General features: G+C 41.1%; 1 protein-coding gene across 1 annotated transcript in view; it reads right to left on the bottom strand.

Moving 5' to 3' along the window:
• The window catches only part of crip2 (cysteine-rich protein 2), a 55,522-nt gene extending 47,302 nt beyond the window's left edge, over positions 1–8,220 (bottom strand). The window contains exon 1 of the mRNA XM_064927721.1: positions 7,967–8,220. Coding sequence (XP_064783793.1) covers positions 7,967–8,009 — 43 coding nt within the window. The 5' untranslated portion in view covers positions 8,010–8,220. The remainder of the gene's footprint in view (positions 1–7,966) is intronic.
• Positions 8,221–23,719: the final 15,499 nt, after the last annotated feature.

Genomic DNA, 23,719 nt, shown 5'->3' with positions numbered 1-23,719 from the left:
TTCCAAATGGATTTTATATTTTTCTTTGGCATAGCCATTCTCCATAGTAGGACGCAAGGTGCATAGTGGGCCTAATCGATAAAGCGCATGTCAACCACCATGCTGCTTGAATCCATGCAGCACATTCAGTAGCAGCAATCGCTTCCAGCTAAAGTGAGTCAGGTAAGGTGGTTAAAGAGAGTTGTCTAGGTGGTATTGTAACAAGGCAGCAAGTCCAGCTCCTTCTACACAGTTGCATTCTAGAATTCCTTTGTGAAGTCCACCTGATGTTCCAACTGCCTCGCCCAGACTAGACTGCATCACTTACTCACTTAAGTGATAATGCCAGAGAAGCTGGTGTTTGGAGGATACAGTGGCACGGATGTTGTTAGGAGGATGCCAATATATCCTCCAAACACTGGCTTCGAGAGCATTATCATTTTTATACAATGGGTTACCAAAATATTTAAACAATGATTAACATATTCATACTATTTCATCCTTCCACAAAATACAGTCCCGACACAAATCTAGGGTTGCTACCCAAGCTGGCTGGTCGTTCGTTCTATCGGTTTGGTTGCCAGAGACGCGACCCAGATGTTCAGTCTTTTTGTCCTGTATCTATGGACGTGACCCAGTCGTTCATTCGAAATTGTCAATTGCCATCCTGGCTGGAAATGTTCTTACGACTAACTTACAGTCATGTCAAAAAGTGCAGCCAGAATAACAGCAACGTAGCCACATTTGAATTTGTTAAAGCTGTTTTCTAGTGGAATTTATTTGGATACATCCATAACAATGAGCTAATGAGGTAATGAGGTGCGATTTCGCCTGGCATTGAGAATGTGCTCAGTCATCAGGACACTGTTGTTCTGAGGAGGTAGCCAACAACACAGCTAACACAATCACCTCAAACTGCAGCAAGAAAGACAACAAACTAGTTGCACTTCATTTCGTTTTACCCTTTTTCAATGTACATTTCTTTGTACAGTGCCTTCGGAAAGTATTCACATCCCTTGATTTATTCCACATTTTGTTATTTTACAGCCTTATTCTAAAATAGATTCAATCGTTTTTTTCCCCTCATCAATCTATACACAATACCCCATAATGACAAAGCAAAAATTGGTTTTTAGAAATTTTAGCAAATGTATTACAAATAAAAAACTGAAATATCACCATTACATAAGTATTCAGACCCTTTACTCAGTACTTTGTTAATGCACCTTCGGCAGCAATTACAGCCTTGAGTCTTCTTTGGTATGACACTACAAGATTGGCACACCTGTATTTGAGTTTCTCCCATTCTTCTCTGCAGATCCTCCAAGCTCTGTCAGGTTGGATAGGGAGCGTTGCTGCACAACTATTTTCAGGTATCTCCAGGGATATTCGATCGGGTTCAAGTTTGGCCTCTGGCTGGGCAACTCAAGGACATTCTGAAGCCACTCCTGTGTTGTCTTGGCAGTGTGCTTAGGGTTGTTGTCCTGTTGGAAGGTGAACCGTCGCCCCCAGTCTGAGGTCCCGAGCGCTCTGGAGCAAGTTCTGATCAAGGATCTCTGTCCTTTGCTCTGTTCATCTTTGCCTCAATCCTGACTAGTCTCCCAGTCCCTGCCACTGAAAAACATCAGCATAATGCTGCCACCACCTTGCTTCACCATGGGGATGGTGCCAGGTTTCCTCAAGTCTTGACACTTGGCATTCAGGCCAAAGACTTCAATCTTGGTTTCATCAGACCAGAGAATCTTGTTTCTCATGGTCCCGAGAGTATTTAGGTGCCTTTAAGCAAACTCCAAGCGGGTTGTCATGTGCCTTTTACTGAGAAGTGGCTTCCGTCTGGCCACTCTACCATAAAGGCCTGATTGATGGAGTGCTGCTGAGATGGTTATCCTTCTGGAAGGTTCTCCCATCTCCACAGAGGAACTCTAGAGCTCTGTCAGAGTGACCATCGGGTTGTTGTTCACCTCCCTGACCAAGGCCCTTCTGCCCTAGGAAGAGTCTTGGTGGTTCCAAACATCTTTCATTTAAGAATGATGGAGGCCATGTCAGGACCCGGTTTCGAACCTGGGTCTCCGGAGTGAGAAACAGTCACTTAACCAACTGAGCCACGAATAGTCAGCAGAACCCAGAAGATGAGGCAGACACAGCAGTACTTAAGACGGTGTATTTAATAAAGTAAAAACCTTAAATACAAAAAATGGCAAATCCAAAAGGTGGTAGGTAAAGCACAAAAAGGCCTCAAAAGAAACTCACAAAAAATAAACAAAAACAAAAAACAGAATTCCACAAGAGCGTCACCCGGAATCGACAAGAGCACACAGAACACTAGGGCTGGGTGCTAACATACAAACACAGAGCACAGAACTGAGGGAAACTAAGGGTTTAAATACAATGAGGGGATACGAGGCACAGGTGCAAATAATAATGGGGATCAAGGGAAAAACATAAGGACAAAAAGCACAATGGGGGCATCTAGTGACCAACAACCGGAACAACCCTGGCCAAATCCTGACAGGCCACTGTGTTTTTGGGGACCTTCAATGTTACAGAAATGTTTTGGTACCCTTCCCCAGATCTGTACATCAACACAATCTGTGCCTCTCGGAGCTCTATGGACAATTCCTTCTACCTCATGGCTTGGTTTTTGCTCTGACATGCACTGTCAATTGTGGGACCTTATACAGACAGGTGTCATGTCCAATTAATTGAATTTACCACCGCTGGTCTCCAATCAAGTTGTAGAAACATCTCAAGGATGGATCAAAGGAAACAGGATGCACCTGAGCTCAATTTCAAGTCTCATAGCAAAGGGTCTGAATACTTATGTAAATAAGGTATATCTGATTTGATACATTTTCTAAAAAACTGTGTTCGCTTTGTCTTTATGGGTTATTGTGTGTAGATTGCTAATCAATTTTAGAATAAAGGCTGTAACGTAATAAAATGTGGAAAAAGTCAAGGGGTCTGAATACTTCCCGAAGGCACTGTGTATATCCATAAAAATGATGCTAGCTGATTCATGACTTCAACTGGCTGAGAAATTCTGCCTGCCTTTCTGTCTCGTCCCGACTCTTTCATTACTATGGGACAGCTGGAGATCGAATTTGAATACTGAAACAATGTTGCAAATGTCGGGGAGACAGACTGCAAGGTTTATAAAAATCTCTGCTGTTGAAAACTAAATGTTAGTCTAAAAGAAAATTGAGATCATGTCTAGATGATTTTTAAAGTGGAGATCAAGTTTATAACTTGCCTGGCTGGGCTGATTAGACAGTGGATTGCACAGTCAGATGGAACAGAGTAAAGAGGCATTTTAATGTCATAGATTTAGTTGGTGGTACCTTGTGGAATAGAAACTGGCTGGAATGCAGTTTTAACCAATCAGCATTCAGGATTAGACCCACCCGTTGTATAATCTCCAATAATCACTTATGATGCAGACAAAACCACACAAGTCTCATCACTGACTGTTCTGACGAGCCACAGCGTCAACTATTCCCAGTAAAACGGTTACTTTTTGTAGGCCCGCAGATCAATAGGCCCGTGGAGCTTTTGTAGGCCCGCGGATCAATTTTACCTGTCCCCGCTCCCAAATAAGAACAATCCAAAAATGTTTTGGGTTGGGTTATTAGGTCGGGGTCTTAACTTGATGTTGAGAGTTAGAATAGTAGAATACACAAGGTGCAATTTATAAATGTTGTTTTGCATCAGCAGTTAATTGACAGTCACTCAATTAGCCCATGTCAGCATACATTTTTTTTTTAAATAGGTAAGTTAGTCTAGCCAGCTATCTAAACTTGTAATAATCATGGGCCAACATTTCTCTCCACCCTTTGGCAAAATTAGCAGAATTGCAGGGAATTAGATATATATATATATATATATATATATATATATATCAAATAATGTATCTCTGTCCATGGCAAAATGTGTGGAATTGCAGCAAACTTGATTTAAAACTGCAACTGCAACATGTTCTCAAAATGAGTAGAATTGCATGAAAAGATCTCTTCTTTCCGCTGTCAAAAAGGGGGCCACTAAAATGTTCTGCTCGCAAGGTGGGGGGCCGGCTCACTGCATGTGTGAGTATGGATATGGGTACACAGACCCACAAGCCACTGCAGACCCTCATGGTGTGTTCAGATTTGTTGTGGCCCCCACTCCCATTGCCCATCCCTGCTATAGTTAGTTACTCACTCACTCACCCACCCTCCCATTCTGACTTCTGAAGCAAACCACTGAGGCTAGTCACTGACTGACTGCTGTCAGTTACAGCTACTGTATCCCCAGAATCAACTGTTGTGTTCACATATCCCCTACATGGGGTGGCAGGTAGCCTAGAGTGTTGGGTCAGTAACTGACAGGTTGCTAGATCGAATCCCCGAGCTGACAAGGTAGAAATCTATTGTTTTTCCCCTGAACAAGGCAGTTAACCCATTGTTCCTAGGCCGTCATTGTAAATAAGAATTTGTTCTTAACTGACTTGCCTAGTTAAATAAAGGTTAAATAAATAAAAAACATAAACTGTTCACAGAGCCCCAGCATCAGCTGTTCACATAACCCCAGCATCAGCTGTTCACATAACCCCAGCACCAACCCCATTCTGCACTTCAGATAAACTTGCATGCTCCAGGCAGGAGGCAGCACTCCACCCAATTGTGATGTGAACACTTCACCCCACCACACGCAGTCCCAGTAAAAATAACTTCAATAGGCTGTTTCCCTTCCCCTGTGTGCTCGCATTGTGTGTGTCTGTCTGTTTCCCTGTTTGTGTGTGTTACATAAAACAAAAATATAAATAAATGCGGAGCAATCAATTACTGCTAAGATTATAAAATTGCCAGTATTAATGTATTACTTGGTGCTCATCTCAAATCTTATTTGCCTGCTGTACAGATGTAAGATGTTAATTTGATCACACTTTCACAGAAGAACCTTCCTGCAATGCAGTACATTTAAAGTTTGTAGTGCAGTGGTCATCAACCTTTTCTAAGTCAAAATCACTTTCTGAGTCAAAATGCAAGCCGAGATGTACTGCTCAGATTTTTTTAACATGACTTAGACAAATGTAAGCCTACGCAACATTAACCTACTAAAAACAGTACTGTATCAATGAGGTTTGTGCTGTAAGACCAATATCTTAGCACCTCATATTGGCTTTGCTTGAATTGCGCTGCCAATGCATTGTTGTTCAGAGCATTTTTTATTTTTTTTATATGTACAAATTTGAGCTAGGCTATATGATCACACCGGTAATATATCCATTGTTGTATTACTTGTGAGGCACAGCTGAGTGAGCATACATTTAAATACTTTACTGGGCTGATGGTGCCTTCATTTGATGTTCAGTCTCAGAGGAGGGAGGGAGAGAGCAGCAGACTGAGGGTCCGCCTCTCAACGTCCCTCCGTTCTCCCTTTCCTCCGCTGACCAAAAAGGGTCACCGTCTTCCAGCTGATGGCGAAACTCAAGTCGCACCGCATTATTCCTGCCTCATGCACAAATTCATGTTGTTACTCCTTAAGAACTATATTCTCCGATATTAATAAAGACCCAAGCCTCTAATGATAACAATGCAAGCCTATAGCTACACTTTCCTACTCATTCATTACTGCTGCAGTGTTCGAAGAACGCACATTTTAATAGCCTAGAAAAGTGTTGAATAAAAAATGTTGACAGTGTTGAGTAAGAACTTAAACATGAACTCAGTCATAAAAACAGCAGCACTTTGCTGTGTTCGTTGACAGTCTCTCTAGTCATGGGTTTTAAAGGTTCGAAATATCACAGTATAAACTTTGCTGTAGCATTCTTTCAAGCCTGGCACGCTACTGCAGACACATTAATCTGAGCCATCCGATTGGACAGCGGTAGGCCTATAGTGCACTTGATTTGCTCTCCGGGCCTGCCGGGAAGGCAGAGTTTGTACCCTCAGACACATGAAATTATTACAAAATGGGAAGACTTTGCCAATCTGGCGCACAGGACAGCTGAATCGGATGCACCTACAGGCAACAGCACGAGACAAAAACAAAACAAAAAGGAAAGCAAGGCTTTATCATTGTTTTTTTTTTACAGAAATGTTTGGCGATTGACTAGGAATGCCTTGGAAATTGACCAGTCAATCGGGAACGACCAGTTGGTGACCACTGTTCCAGTGCATTTGAGGTTTAAAAAAGGCTTCTGATGTTTGTAATTTGATTTTCCCTTCCAAAAAAATGTATCAGCCCTACAAAAATGACCATTAATTACAATTCACATAATAATGAACATTTCCAGCAAACTGGCTCAAATGAAGATCCTACACCTGTATGCTTTTAGTTGTATGCTTCTAGTTGTCTGACTTGAGGGAGTGTGGCTGGCACAATTACTGTATAACCGACGGTTGGATGAAGACCGTCATGAAAATAAAATAACAGTCAACCGTTTGTAAAAAATGTTTTTTGTTGTTGTTGTGAGGAACGCACAACTGACTGACGACGGGACGCCCGGGCGTTTGTGCTGTTGAGTCCATTTCTGAGGTAACATGGACTCTACAACGTGAGGAAACTTTGTTGCACCTTGCTGAAACAAGCAAGGTTTTTTTAGCAAACCATTCTTTGCTTGCCTAGGAAATGCCTCCCTGCAGCAGCAGCACATACAGTCAGGCGCGGAAGAGAAGAGAAAATGTCTATAAAATATATATATTTTTTCTTTCAAATTGTTTTGGTTTATTTATCCAAATGGTAATTGCGATAACCACGGTTATTTGGTAGACCAATAACTGTCATCCAAAATGCCATGCCCGTCACAGCCCTATTGGCCCATAAGGATGAGGAGCAGCTGCCATGTGCACTGCCTGTTATTATATAACAGGCGGGTCCACTTAATTGATTTGGAACCCATGACCACTTCAAGCACTGTGCTAGATGGCGTGTGTGTGTGTGATGAAGTTAGAGATAGGATGTGAACTAGCCAGGAATAACTGTGTTTTTTCCATGATGACAGCAAAACACAAGCACACAGACGTCGATCAGGTGATTGATTTAATCATGACAAACTTGTGAGTGTGTGTGTGCGCGCGTGTGTTCGTGTGTAAATCACAGTTCTACACTGCCAAAGTAGTTGTTTGATATCTTTGTGGTCCAGACTGGGCATATGGTTGACAGAACAGCAGGTTTGGTACATCTGAAACAGCTTGACCACCAAATTAGGCTACACTGCCTCCCTTCATATTGAGTATTTTCAGCATATGGCATTATCACACACTTGGCACTGAGTGAGTGAGCAAGGACACTGACTGAGCGGCAACCTCCAAAGCTGCCATAGGCGTATATATCCCAAGCACAACAAATGTACTACTGCTATGTCCTAGTTCTGTGTCAACTGAGCGATTCATCTAATATTTTAGGATTTTAAAAAACAAAAACATTTTAATGCATACCTACAAATGTCCCATATTTTGGCAAGGATGTTATTGTGAGATTGAATGGATGTTCTTAAGACACTAACGTCCAATCCTCTACTATCATTCCAGTATTTACACTGCATAGGATTTGTCCACTAAACTGTTGTTCTAAACGTTAGGATTGTCAGGAACGTGCCAGGCTGAACACTAAAAGGACCATGTAGGATTTAGAAAATCATCTATTGAGTATAGTACATTTACAAATCCAGTCAATTAACTTACTTGATGTATTATCTAGCGTTAGTTATTTTTTGACAACAAAGCAGAGACTTACTACTACTTAGATAAGCTGGTCCTCCTTGATAATTAGTAATGATGACAGTAACGTTAGCTAGCTATTGTAAACAATTCCAAACTGTGCCAACTTGTAGGCCTAAACACAATTGTCGTGATTTTGGGTAAGGACATGTCCTACATAATAACGTGGCTCGCTTAGCTGTGGCAGGTTACGGTCTTTGCATCCTTTCCCACGGGTGTCATTTCGCGAATAAATCTCAACGAACCATGTGCACAAACTAGAGTAGAATCAGGAAATCCAAGTAACTTACCAAAATACACAGTCTTGTCACACTTGGGGCACTTTGAAGCCATGTTGCGATGATTTTATATCGACGAAAGATCATATGAAGTGGTGTTCACAAAGTGCCTCCCTGAAGCTCGAGCGTCTCCTCACTGCGCTTCATTTGCATAAACCCCGCCTCTCGCGGCTCACTTCTTTGGTCCAGCGCGCGGTCAGTCACTGATCCGGCGGGAGTCGGTAGAGCACGGTGATGTCTACGGAGTGGGACGGGAGCGCTCAGCCACTGACTCAACCAGCCACTTTCTCCTGTCCTTTTCCACCCGTTCTTTTTTCTCAACTCGGCGAGTAGGCAGTGTTTGTTTGATTCACAATGCGCTCTTTCACTGAAGAGGAGTAGGAATTTCTACGGGCGTGCGTGATAATGGGAGACGTTGACATTTGAAATCAGTTATCTGGCTGATTGAATGGCCATGGAGAGAGATGGGGGCTAATATAGTATAATCATTTATTTCATGACGGTGCCTTGACATTTGACGGCTCAATGTAAACTCCACACTGAAAAACATGTTATAGGGAGAAGAGGGAAACACACATACACATTGTACACATGGGTCACATTCTGCAGGTCCCAGCCCAAGAACTGACACACACACACAAACACACATTCTCCAGAAGCTATTTCTCAGAGCTCCCAGAATAATATTTCCCAGAATATTAGTACCACTAGTTAATCTGATCTCTGAGCTCACTATTTTTAAAAGCCTCCTTGTTCCAACCATCAGGTTGTCTCGCTGCTGAGTGTCTGTCTCACTGGCGCAGGTGACTGTGTGTGTGCCATAGAAGACATGACTTCATTACCAGTCAGTCCCTCACTTTGCTGTGGTTGCATCCAGGTGTATGTTCGGCTCATTCAGCTGCAGTACAGAATCTGGCTCGGCGCAAGACGATCAGCAGAAAGGAGAGAAGAGGGTTGGAGAAAGAGAGAGGGGAAATTGAGGGGAAGGGGATTTACAGTTTTTCTCACTCACTTTGGTTCATTTTTTGAAACAGTCTTAACATTCTCTAAACTGTAAGTGCAATTGTCACAACTGTTTTATGGGACATCAGAACTCTATTGCATGTCTGCAAAATGTAGTAACTCACCCGAAACATTTAATCCATGCTTCAAAACCTAGTTATTGTGTCAGTAAATTGACCAATGCCACCAAAATTAAACATTTTTTTTATCATAGTGTGAGCCTTACTGATCCAAAATGTTTAGATATTTTTTGACAAAATTTCAGTTTTGTTCTACTGTTTTGTTGACACTGACTGCTTACTGTGCTATACCAGAATGTCAGTTTTGTCTAGCAGAAAGCTATTGTGTATAACACAGAGCATTTAAGGTACCTATTTCAATAGTAGGTGAAAAGTTTACTGGGAAAAGTCAATACTGTACAATACTGTAGCACACAGAAAAATCATATGCACATTTGTATGTATACAGTACATTTATTGTTTGTAGCAATGTGTTACATGTAAACAGAAAATAAACATTTGCATGTCCATCTTTACATGTTTTTTACATGTAAAGTCATATATAGTGAACAGAAAATTTGCCACAAAAAGACATCCATGCCCCCCAAAAAAAACACAACAGTGAAAAGAAAAGTGCTGTAGTTCTGTAAAAAACAATAAATTGTACCTCCTCACTGTCACATTCTAACCTTAGTTCCTTTGTTTTGTCTTTGTTTTAGTATCGTCAAGGCGTGAGTTGGGGTGGGCAGTCTATGTTCTTTTTTCTATGATTTGGGATTTCTGTGTTTGGCCTGGTATGGTTCTCGATCAGAGGCAGCTGTCAATCGTTGTCCCTGATTGAGAACCATACTTAGGTAGCCTGTTTTCACCCTTGAGTTGTGGGTGATTGTTTTCTGTTGAGTGTTTGTATCTGCACCAGACAGAACTGTTTCGGTTTTGTTCGTTCACTTTATTGTTTTTGTTCAGTGTTCATTTACTTTATTAAAAAGATGGACACTTACCACGCTGCGCATTGGTCCTCACCTTCTTCCACCACCTCGGACTAGGGACCCTAGCAACGGGTCTCGAATGGACGGGAGATTCCGGCAGCACCGGACAAGTGGGAGACTCCGGCAGCTCCGGAGTGAAGGGCGATTCCGGCACCTGTCCTAAACCTCTTTCGTGTTCTGTTATTAGGTCTCTGTAAAGTGTATTTAGGAAGGCCAGGATAAGTTGAGTGTTATAGGGCCCAATGTGTGGAATATGTGTGCTCACACCATTCTCAGAAACGGCAGCACACATTGTAATATTGTCCCCACGTTGGACTGGTGTGGCAATTGTGGCTTGGTGTCCAATGAGATTGCGGCCACATCTCCTGCCTTTGGCCATATTGAACCCAGCCTCTCCACAAAAACAAGAAGGCGAGTCATTTCATGTCCTTCCAGCTCCATTATTCTCTGTATAGTAACACAGAAATAAAATATAAAGTTAGTTTTGCATAGTCTATTCTAGAATCAGACAGTTTAGTAAAGAAGAAATGTTTTCTTCTCTTATGGGTATCTACAACTTCAAGAAGTATATACAGGCATCATTGAAGTACAGTATAACTCCCATTACAATATACCATGTTCACACCAATGTTTTACCTAGACATACTGGTACCACAGCTCCTTCAATCTGTCACTATTCCTCTCAAATGGCACCTTGTAGAATTGTTTCATAGTCATTTAAAAAAAATCAAATCTGTCACATTCTGTTAAAAGTCCCCAAAGCACACACATCCCTGGGTGGCTCCTCTTTTCAGTTCGCTGCAGCTGGCGACTGGAACGAGCTGCAACAAACACTCAAACTGGACAGTTCTATCTCAATCTCTTAATTCAAAGACTCAATCATGGACACTCTTACTGACAGTTGTGGCTGCTTTGTGTGATGTATTGTTGTCTCTACCGTCTTTGTGCTGTTGTCTGTGCCCAATCATGTTTGTACCATGTTTTGTGCTGCTGCTATGTTGTTGTTATGTTGTGTTGCTACCATGCTGTGTTGTCATTTGTTGCTACCATGTTATGTTGTTGTCGTGGGTCTCTCTTTATGTAGTGTTCTGTTGTCTCTCTTGTTGTGATGTGTTTTTGTCCTATATTTATATTGTATTTATTTATTTTAATCCCAGGTCACCGTCCCCGCAGGAGGCCTTTTGCCTTTTGGTTGACCGTCATTGTAAATAAGAATTTTTTCTTAACTGACATGCCAAGATAAATAAAGGTTAAATAAAAAATAAAATAAATAAAAATCTCTCTTTGCCTGATGGAATTGTTGGCTATGACCATGTTGCAAATGTCTTGTTCTTGCTGATGGCTGAATACTGCTGTTCTGCCACCAGCATGAGGTCGTTGTGCAGTCCTATATATGACATGTAGAATTCACAAATAGATCATGTTACAGATAATATATTGCATTCAAAATGTGCTGTATTACTGTGTATTCCTCATAAATATCTTACAGTACATTGAGATTTTCAGACTTGCATTTATCCTTTACAATAGTTGCTGTACTGTTGTGAATGAAATGCTGTACCAAAAGTAAAGAACAAGTACATGTTAACCTGTTTTTCCTACGGAATGTTTGCACAACTGATGACACTGTGGACCTGTTTTACATTAGGCTGTACTCTCCGACCAGCCTCTTCCATTGTCAGACCATGGTTAATGATATGGTCCACATTTGTGGCTCTGATTTCATCCTTCATGCCTTCTACCTCTTCCTCTATTATGTCTTCCCCTAACACCACCACCACCACGCATTCTTACACATCTTCTGATTTCTATTCCACGAGCATGTAGCTGCTGTTCAGGGTTGTGATGCTCCTCCATGTTCAAAATGACAGTGATTGTGCTGTGGGAAAGCTCCATATATATGCTTCCAAACTTGATTAGTGATTGGTAAGATTGTGATTCCTAGTGGTTAGAGCGTTGGCCTAGTAACCGAAAGGTTGCAAGTTCATATCCCCGAGCTGACAAGGTACAAATCTATCGTTCTGCCCCTGAACAGGCAGTTAACCCACTGTTCCTAGGCCATCATTGAAAATAAGAATTTGTTCTTAACTGACTTGCCTAGTTAAATAAAGGTAAAATTTAAAAATTTAAAAAACTATGTCACCTGGCAGGTAATTTGCCAATTTAGCAGACATCACAAACATTCCATGTCATAGATATTGATGGAATATACATGTATGTATGTCTGACTGATTCTGATCATTGAATGGATCATTTTGCATGTGATGGCCCACACGATGAAAGAATGTTTAGAAGTTGTGAAGAGAATGATAATTACACTGAGAATCAACTCATCAGTTTGTTCAGCCATGTGCATGTAGTTATTGCGCAAATTGTAGACAATTGTACTTACTATTTTGCACACGTGCCAAAACACGTGCAAGTTGTTTAAATTAATAAGAAATTAAAATCTGGTGTGAACAACAAACTAATTGTTCAGAGATTTGAACCTATAGTTTTGAATTTTTTAAATTCTCATTAGAGAATTGAGCTAAAGCGATTGAGAAAAACTGTAATAACTTGAGACTTGAAAGAGATGCCTCCCAGCCTGTGGTAGGGAAACAGAACCGATTGAGCATGAGAGTTAGGCAGGAAAATGGTGAAAGATAGCAAGAGAGATCAAGAGAAAAAGGGGGGAAAGTAATGGTGTAAAGATAATGGATGAGGGGATGGAGGGAATGGATGAAGGGATGAAGGGAATGGATGAGGGGGTGAAGGGAATGTATGAGGGGGTGAAGGGAATGTTTGAGGGGATGAAGGGAATGGATGAAGTGATGAAGGGAATGGATGATGGGATGAAGGGAATGGATGAGCGGGTGAAGAGAATGGATGAGGGGATGGAGGGAATGGATGAGGGGATGGAGGGAATGGATGAGGGGATGAAGGGAATGGATGAGGGGGTGAAGGGAATGTATGAGGGGATGAAGGGAATGGATGAAGTGATGAAGGGAATGGATGACGTGATGAAGGGAATGGATGAGCGTGTGAAGAGAATGGATGAGGGGATGAAGGGAATGAAAGATGGGATGAAGGGATGAAGAGAATGGATGAGGGGATGAAGGGAAAGGATGAGGGGTTGGAGGGAATGGATGAGAGGATAGAATGGATGAGGGGATGAAGGGAATGGATGAAGGGATGAAGAAAATGGATGAGGGGATGAAGGGAATGGATGAGGGCATGAAGGGAATGGATGAGGGGGTGAAGGGAATTGATAAGAGGATGGAATGGATGAGGGGATGAAGGAAATGGATGAGGTGGATGTAGGGAATGAATGAAGGAATGGAGGGAATGGATGAGGGGATGGATGGAGGCTGGAATAAAGGGGGAAAATGACAGTGTAAATGGGATTGATGAAGGGAATGCTATGGTGAGGCCTATTTATATACAGTCTATGGGCCTAGAACGTGCCTGGTCTGGGCTTGGTCTGGAGGGGACTGAAGTGGCTGGACAGATCCAGGTCAACAGGCATCAGAAAATCACTCTGATCTGCTACTTGCTTCAGAGTTTAGACCTCGACACTCGCCTTGTCGCAGATCTGTCAGTACTGTAAGTTATAACCAATGACCTAGTAGTTGGCTATACGGCACAAACATATCTGGGACCAGGCTACTAAACCACTGCCACCATCTCAGACAACATATGGTCCAACTCTACAGAGTGCTCTGATTATAGTGTTCCATTTTGAGTGTTTTTGTAACGCTTCGTGGTGTAGGAAATCAACTCAAATTTAACACTATTGGGTAAGTAATACTCACAGTGCAATTTATATTCAAAGCTAGTGTTAATCTAGAGTCAACTCCTACTAGTGGTATGCAAAAACACTGTTACAGTAAGTGATTTTGGGTGTTATTTTAGCACTAATTTGCATATGGTGCCTTTTCTTTTAGAGCGAATTGTGGAGTTACCACCCATGACTGTATTTGTTAGTGACAGAGAGATAGTTGTTGAATTCTTCCCTTTTAAAAGCCTGTGGCTTTTACCAAATTAGTACCTAGGTGAATATTGTCAATACAAATTTTACTTGATGTCAATACATCACATATATCATAAGGCCTTGCTTTGATGGCCTAGTTTCCCCCCTCACAGAATGGTGTTAGGAAAATCCTGGTTTACAAATTACAGGCATCATCAGGCCTGCAAGTCACATTATGCTGGCTGGCAATGTGATGTCTAATTCCTTTTAGAATCCAGACAGAGTTTTTATTCAACCACAACTTGTATTCAGAATGACTACCAGGGTTGAGAACTCAGATAAAAGAGACTACCTCAACCATTTAAACCGGAACAACTATTTCAGTGACGCGTGCAATAAATGTAACTAACTGATTGTATTTGTTTAGAAAAATGTATGTTATTAATCTTGAAAAATGTTATTTATTATCTTTGTGTAGCATAAGATAGTCAATCAATGTACATGCATAGCATGCTGGGATATATGGTAATGATGGGTATAGTTTTGATGGGACTGTTTTACTTTCCACAGTGTAAAACAATAACTCTGGTTATTAACACCAACACTGGGGTTGTTTTTACACTACTGGGTGTTAATTTAACTCTAACAGAGTGAATTCTCTGTTGGAACATTGCTGGAACATTCTCTGTTGGAGAAGAGTCAGTCAGTAGGCCGAAGCAGACAGGGAGAGTGACAACAGACAGACAGACAGACAGACAGACAGACAGACAGACAGACAGACAGACAGACAGACAGACAGACAGACAGATAGTCTATGATCACTATTCTTGAACACTAAAGTCTTATCAAGGATGGAACGTTCTGAGTGAGAGTGAGTGGGCATGTATCTGTTTTAATGGATAAGAACAAGGGGAGGGGGAGTGAGCTTTATCTAAACTCTTCTCTCTGTATCTCATCATCTGAAGGATGTAAATAAACAAACAGTTAGACAAAGCCCAGGCTCAAACCCCAGTCTCAGCCTCTGCCCCAAACTCATACCCTTGCCTCAGCCCCAGACTACCCTCCCCGCTACCCAGGCTCAGACTACATGCCCTCTGGCTGGGGCTGCCTATGTGCCCTGTCTCAGATTCCACTGAATGTCATTTTCACTGTTAAAGGGGATATTGTTTCACTCAGCGATGCACATCATTATGGCTCTCTCTAGGGAGTCTCCCCTAGCTCCCACTCCCCAGTGTTCTAACCCTCTAACCGCAACCCCTCTCTGATCTAAAACATGTATTTATAGACAAAGTATTTATTCAAATCTGTTATTTAATTTCCAGCTCTGCGTTTGTTTACGAAGGGGAGAAGCATATTGCTTTGGGTTGTTTGGATGGATGTTTGTTTCCAGGGTTGCGTCTCCAGGGGAGTGGCATACATGAAAATTCACATAGTGGAGGGAAGGAAGGAATAGCGGGTTGAAACAGCAGTAGGAGTAGAAGCTTTTGAGGTTTGACATTTCTATTTCCACCATATAGTTCTGTGTGATCCCTACCCTCCTTCACCTCCCACAGTATATACTATTACATAATATTATTATGCTATTACATAATAATATACTATTACCCTTACTGGAATGGCCAGCTCAGAGGTTCAGCATTTGAGGATTACACAGTATGAAGGCGTTACACTGTGAATGCACACATGAGAAAGCATGTTGTAGACAGACTGTGTCTTTGTGTGTTTGAAATCAGCAATTAAAAAACGGCTGATGTTTTTATTAATGAAAGACGAAGCTGTGTTCAGTGTTGTTGCTGCCTTTTGTGTAACTGATTGGTAATTGATCAGTGATCCATCGTCGCAATGTTTGTTTGGCTGAGCCAGGGAAATTGTCAGCCGTTATTCTGCTGTGTGTGCCCTTCTTTTATGTGATGTGCTCTTTTACACGGCACCCTTCAGCAGAGGGCTCCCTCACCACTGCCAACCTATCAGACAGCTCATTCATCATCATGTCCTTCTGTCCACCCCCCACCCCCCAGTTTGCATGTGGGAAGCTATTATCATGCTTATGTAACGGTGGACCTAAAGACTTGTGTTAGAGCCCCAAACTAGTGCCTAGACTTAAGCTCAGCTGACTGACACATTTCATCCACCCCTAGTTTGTATGTGGGAAGCCTTTAATTAAAGATGCACATTTGTACAATTTTAGCCACTAGTTTTGAAAATGGGCTCATGGGCCAGTGTACTACTTCATCCAATTGTGTACTATGTGATCTATTTCATATGCTATGTTACAAATCCAATTTGTGCAATATGATACCAGTAGTGTAGTCATAAATTATTTGGTGGGTGGGCCTGCAGAAATGTGTATGGGCCAAAGAAAACAGCTAACTTCCTGCAATTATACACATTTAGCCATGGGACAAAGCTTAAAATGTGCAGTTTTATAGCTAATCTCATGCTATTCTACATATTTTGCCAGGAGGCTGAGGGAAAATGTTACATTTTGTAAATTAAAACACATAGGTGTGTTAACTGTGATAAAGGCACTGGATTATAGTTTATGAGATGTCTTGTTTGCTAAATGAATAAATGAAGCAGAGGCATGGTGCATATAGCCATAGAATCACAGTGACATATGCCTCAATGCGGTCATATCTGTGGCTTATTGGGGGTGTGGCTTTCAGTTAGTTATTTTTGGCCACCCATCCCATGAGAGTGAATGTCATTCCAGTGCACTGATTGCTATGAATTCTATCTGATGGTGCTTGCATGTTTAGGTAAAAAGACAAATAATGTCCCATTTGGAACACTGACAAGTAGAGAGCATAAAAAATATATACAATACCAGTCAAGAGTTTGGACACACCTGTTCATTCAAGGGTTTTTCTTTATTTTGTACTATTTTCTACATTGTAGTATAATAGTGAAGACATCAACGCTATGAAATAACATACATGGAATCATGTAGTGACCAAAAAAGTGTTAAACAAATCAAAATATATTTTATATTTGAGATTCTTCAAAGTAGCCACCCTGAGCCTTGACGACAGCTTTGCACACTCTTGGCATTCTTTCAACCAGCTTCATGAGGTAGTTACCTGAAATGCATTTCAATTAACAGGTGTGCCTTGTTAAAAGTTAATTTCTGGAATTTCTTTCCTTCTTAATGCGTTTGACCCAATCGGTTGTGTCGTGACAAGGTAGGGGTGGTATACAGAAGATAGCCCTATTTGGTAAAAGACCAAGTCCATATTATGGCAAGAACAGCTCAAAAGTAAAGAGAAAGGACAGTCTATCATTACTTTAAGACATGAAGGTCAGTAAATCTGGAACATTTCAAGAACTTTGGGGTAAGTCAGAGGAGACTGCCTAAATCAGGCCTTCAAATTTCTACAAAGGAACCACTACTAAAGGACACCAATAAGAAGAGTCAAAATGTGAGATTTTTGGTTCTAACGGCTGTGTCTTTGTGAGGCACAGAGTAGGTGAACGGATGATCTCCGAATGTGTGGTTTCCACCGTCAAGCATGGAGGAGGAGGAGGTGTTATGGTGTGAGGGTGCTTTGCTGGTGACACTGTCAGTGATTTATTTAGAATTCAAGGCACACTTAACCAGAATGGCTAGCACAGCATTCTGCAGGAACACACATACCATCTGGTTTGCTCTTAGTGGGACTGTCACAGGACAATGACCCAAAACATACCTCTAGGCTGTGTAAGGGCTATTTGACCAAGAAGCAGAGTGATGAGTGCTGCATCAGATGACCTATCCTCCACAATCACCCAACCTCAACCCAATTGACATGGTTTGGGATGAGTTGGACTGCAGAGTGTTGGAAGAGCAGCAAACAAGTGCTCGCATATGTGGGAACTCCTTCAAGACTGTTGGAAAAGCATTCCAGGAGACTACCTCATGAAGCTGGTGAGAGAATGCCAAGAGTGTGCAAAGCTGTCATCAAGGCAAAAGGTGGCTACTTTGAAGAATCTAAAATATATATTTTGATTTGTTTAACACTTTTTTGGTTACTACATGATTCCATATGTGTTATTTCATAGTTTTGATGTCTTCACTATTAATCTAGAATGTAGAAAATAGTAAAATAAAGAAAAACCCTTGAATGAGTATGTAACACTCGTCTGAAGAAATGGACCAAGATGTAGGTTAATCATATTATTTAATGCTAACCAGGAAAACCAAGAAAGAGAAAACCCACTAAATGTACAGCCTTGTAGGGCTCAACCGCAACAAACAAGAACAAGATCCCACAACATAGGTGGGAAAAAAGGCTACCTAAGTATGATTCCCAATCAGAGACAACAATAGATAGCTGCCTCTGATTGGGAACCACACTCGGCCAAACACAAAGAAATACAACACATAGAATGCCCACCCAAATCACACCCTGACCAAACCAAATAGAGAGATAAAAAGGCTCTCTAAGGTCAGGGAGTGATAGAGTAGGTGTGTCCAAACTTTTGACTGGTACTGTACATATTTATTGTTGTTGTTGCTCAGTCTGATTGGGTGGGCCTGGCTCCCCAGTGGGTGGGACCCGGCCCACCAAGGCCCACGTGGCTGTATAATACAAATGTGTTGTGCTTAAGATTCCAGAGTGCATCTTTAACAAGCTAATGTAACAGAGGTGGTTCGGGTGAACTACGCCGGTGTGATGATGAGTAAGTAACTTTATCTGAGACAGCAAGACTTGTGTTAGCGAGCCAACACATGGTTGTAGGAGGAAGGATCCCAATATTTTAACCCCAGTCCGTCTCACTTATACAAATCATTATTGAACGATGTAGCCTAAGGGCTTATCACATAAAGAGCATTCTCAATACGAGGTGCTGCAGATTCAGAGAACTACAGAGTCGCATCCCTACTGTATGCCTCTGCAGTCCACTGAATCTGCACCAACTTGTATTGAGGACACTCTTTATGCAATAAGCTCTTACATCGTTCAAGAATGATTGCGTAAATCAAACCAACTGTGGATTCAAAATGAAAAAATCTCAGTCTTTGCTCTGTTTGAGATGAATGCGTGTGTGAGTGTCAGAGAGAATGAGAGAGAGAGAAAGAGTAGAGAGGGAGAGAAGGAGAGAGGGAGAGAGAAAACAGTTCATTGTCTCCTGTTTGACATATTCTGTCTGCTATCTTTTTCTGCTGGGAACTCCCTGGCTAAATCGGGAACGATATCTACTCTGCTTCAGCTAGGAGGTCTTGCCCACATGGCCCTTCCATGGCAATCCAATTTTTTTTCTAATAAAAAGGATAAAATCCCACTGGAAAGTTTCCTGAAAGCCAGCGTTTAACAAAGACTAGTCTGTGTTTCTACATCATAGCAAGGCAAGGGGCCCTTTTAAATTCCTAACAGAGCCTAGTCAGTACACTTGGTCTCAGCCAGCAGCATTTTATTTTCACAGTTTGGTTCCACTTGACGCAAGCAAGGAAACTTAGTTAGCGCACACAGTGTTCTGCTCCGTGTCGCATAAATAAACCCTTTCAACATTGGGCACTAGACGGAACGGGAAAACAAAGCCTCCTTGTCTCTCTGAGGTACACACAGGTTCCATCCTGTTGTTAGTTAGATCCTGGAAGGGCCCTTTACAAGAGGACATCCCTTGAGTTTTCCTGCTGTTTCCTATTGGAGAACAGGGCTTGAGGTGTGGATGTCTGTGGCAGACAACTCAAGTGCAGCCTCAGCCTCGCCATCTGGTACACCTGATCCTCTTGACTCCCCACCATTTATATTTTAGTTATCAGACACTCTTATCCGAACGACATACAATCAGTGCACTTAACTAAAGTAGGTAAAACAACCACATGTACTTTTCCACCATCCCCTTTCTTTCTCAATTTACAGAACTCACTATTTCCACATTGCATCTGTAGGCAGTCTGTAGGCAGTCTGGGCACACAGTACAGTACACTCTGTGACACTGACTATACCATTTAGCAATGCATCAGAACCAGGAGGAGGCCAGCTAAAGAAAATAGTTGGCAAATATTGAAACGTGTGTGGGTGTGTACTGTATAACCAGATGACTGAAGTAGCAGCTAACTGCCAGACTTTGAAGTATCACAACTTTGGAAGGTGGTGGTGTGGTGATAGCCAATAAAAAGACAGACATGGAATTCGGGAATAAGATCAATTCTGAATTGGGAGTCTCTAAAGCCAATTGCCATTCCATTGATATCTTTGCCATTGCATTGATACCATTTTCATGGTCTCCGCTTTGTGGTTTTCAGCATACACCACACATACCATCATCCCTCCACCAACTGTCAGGGTTTCTCTGTGAAGATTGAACAGCACTTGGAGGACATTTGTAACAGCTATCTCACCAACTGAACGTATCCGGGTCTTGGTTGGATCCTGCCTGGTATTCTTGGCATATGGTGTTTCTCCTGTGCTATGGAGGGTGAGTGGATTCCCTTGCAGGTTGGGGCAGATGGAGACAGTGGTCCCTGGCTTCAGGAGAAGAAAATGGAGGTGCATTAGACACACACTCATAAAAGAGGCATTATAAACTTGGGTGGGACGAGCCCTGAATGCCATGGTATATCATACCGTATACCACGGGTATGACAACATTTATTTTTACTGCTTTAATTACGTTGGTAACCAGTTTATTATAGCAATAAGGCACATTGGGGGTTTGTGGTATATTGCAAATATACCACGGCTAAGGGCTGTATCCAGAAACTCCTCGTTGTGCCGTGCGTAAGAGCAGCCCTTAGCTGTGGTATATTGGCCATATACCACACCCCGTCAGGCCTTATTGCTTAATTAGACTACAACCCACACACTTTTTGACTTTATAACATTCCCAGAAGGCATGGATTATTGAGTCATTATTAGTTTTACACGTCAGATATGTGTCACGTTCTGACCTTAGTTCTTTTGTTATGTCTTTGTTTAGTATGGTCAGGGCGTGAGTTGGGTGGGTAGTCTATGTTCCTTTTTCTATGATTTGGGATTTCTGTGTTTGGCCTGGTATGGTTCTCAATCAGAGGCAGCTGTCAATCGTTGTCCCTGATTGAGAGCCATACTTAGGTAGCCTGGTTTCACTTTTGAGTTGTGGTGATTATTTTCCGTGTTAGTGTTTGTTCCAAACGGGACTGTTTCGTTTGTTTCATTTATTCACGTTGTTATTTTGTACTTTTCAGTGTTCTATTAAAAGTATGCAATATGAACACATACCACGCTGCGCATTGGTCCTCTGATCCTTCCTACTACTCCTCCTCGACTGAGGAGGAGGAAGACATCCGTAACAATATGACTCTGCCATTGTGCTGTAGAATTTATGTTTTTTGTATCTTGTATAATAAATTCTAAAACAATAATTTATACTGGATTAACTTCTTAGTGATCCCTTCGCGCAACAATCCCGTTAATGGGATTGATTTGACAACACCCAGTGAAATAGCAGCGCAAAATTCAAAAACAGAAATACTCATAATAACAATTCATAAATCATACAAGTGTTATACATCGGTTTAAAGATGAACTTCTTCTTAATCCAGCCACAGTCTCAGATTTCAAAAAGGCTTTACAGCGAAAGCAAACCATGCTATTATCTGAGGACAGCACCCCATCAAACAAACACATGGAAATCATAATTCATCCCACCAGGCGCGACACAAAAGTCAGAAATAACGATATAATTCATGCCTTACCTTTGAAGATCTTCTTCTGTTGGCACTCCAATATGTCCATTAAACATCAAAATGGTCAGTTTGTTTGATAAATACTGTCGTTATGTTCCCAAAATGTCAATTTATTTGGCGCGTTTGATTCAGATAATACACCGGTTCCAACTCGCGCAACATAACTACAAAGTATCTAATAAGTTACCTGTAAACTTGATCCAAACATTTCAAACAACTTTCCTAATCCAACTTTAGGTATTTTTAAACGTAAATAATCGATCAAATTTAAGACGGAATAAACTGTGCAGTACACAACAGTACACTTGGCTATCCACTCAGATAGGAAATGGCTACTTCTTAATTTCTCAAAGGGGCGGCAGGGTAGCCTAGTGGTTAGAGTGTTGGACTAGTAACCGGAAGGTTGCGAGTTCAAAACCCGAGCTGACAAGGTACAAATCAGTGGATGTTAACCCACTGTTCCCAGGCCGTCATTGAAAATAAGAAATTGTTCTTAACTGACTTGCCTGGTAAAATAATAAATAAAAAGGAAAAACATCAACCAATTTCTGAAGACTGTTGACATCTAGTGGAAGCAATAGGAACTTCAAGCAAGTGCCTTAGAACTCAAGGTCCACATAGAAAACCCATTGAAAAGAGAGTGACCTCAAAAACAAATTTTCCTGGATGGTTTGTCCTCAGGGTTTCGCCTGCTAAATAAGTTCTGTTATACTCACAGACATCATTTTAACAGTTTTAGAAACTTTAGAGTGTTTGCTATCCAAATCTACCTATATGCATATCCTAGGTTCTGGGCACGAGTAGCAGGCAGTTTACTTTGGGCACATTTTTCATCCGGATGTGAAAATAGTGCCCCCTAGCCTTAAGAAGTCTTAAGCCTACATTTCCATTAACTGTAATCTCATTAGTTATGTTTCAACATTCCTTCCATCTTGTGCCAACATCAGTTATTTTTAGTCTGGGTTCCAAAAGTTTATATTTTTTCTAAGAGATTGTCAGTTGGATAGGCTCTCTGCAAGAATCTGTATAGCTTACCAATCTTATGAATATCCTTTTCTGACTCAAATAGGATTCCCTGAAGATTGCTCTGATGTCCAAAAGATTTCAAAACTAAATGTTGTGACATAAAACTTTGTATATTTAAAAATATCTACATTGATCAATCCAAAATGTATTTAAAAAGCTGTAATGAGAACGTATTTCTGTTTTACCAAGTCATTTACAGTTTCCATGCCTTTAATTTTCCATGTGGACCAATTTATCTGTGAATTCCGAAATGCTCTCCAAGGATTGTTCCATAAGGATGTGTTTTTTGGGAGTGATATTGATATTGATATATCCTCAATGCATTTAACTATATGTTGAAAGTAAAAGCCTTGGGTAGCGAGTTGATACAATTCCAAGTCTGGAAGGTTAAACGCCTCATACTTAGGAAGATGTAAAACGTTCCTTTTAATTCTATGAATGTTATTTGCCCGTATAAAGTCTGTTATGACCAGGTATACTTTTTGCACGAATATATTCAATGGGGTAATTGGTATTACTGAAAATAAAGATAAAAGCTTTGGGAGCCATGCCATTCTGTATGGTTTATTCTACAGTACTGTACAATTTATGGGAAGGTTGTTCAATTGAATTAGATCTGCTTTTATATTGTTGAGTAATGGAATAAAGGTGTCTTTATATATTTGTTGTTTGTTGTCACTTATTAAGCAACATGTGTATTTAATATTGTTTGTGGTCCACTTGAAAAGGATTTCAAAAGATTGTGAGTTACTGTTTTTCTTTTTCCTATTGTCATTATCCATATACATTTTACATCCTGAGATTTTAGAGTACTCTGAAAATATTTTTAGCAAAGGGGACATTGAGTTTTCGATATTGGTCAAGTATATCAAGAGATCAGCTGCAAAGAAGATTCATTTATATTCATGTTGTCACGTTCTGACCATCGTTCGTGTGTGTTTTCCTTGTTTTAGTGTTGGTCAGGACGTGAGCTGGGTGGGCATTCTATGTTGTGTGTCTGGTTTGTCCATTTCTATGTTAGGCCTGATATGGTTCTCAATCAGAGGCAGGTGTTAGTCATTGTCTCTGATTGGGAACCATATTTAGGTAGCCTGGGTTTCACTGTGTGTTTGTGGGTGATTGTTCCTGTCTCTGTGTTTTGCACCA

The sequence above is a fragment of the Oncorhynchus masou genome, chromosome 21 (genome assembly GCF_036934945.1).
Source record: "Oncorhynchus masou masou isolate Uvic2021 chromosome 21, UVic_Omas_1.1, whole genome shotgun sequence".
In the NCBI taxonomy this organism is placed as follows: domain Eukaryota; kingdom Metazoa; phylum Chordata; class Actinopteri; order Salmoniformes; family Salmonidae; genus Oncorhynchus; species Oncorhynchus masou.
The sequence above is the reverse complement of the archived record's forward strand: the minus strand, read 5'-3'. Positions and strand labels throughout refer to the sequence as shown.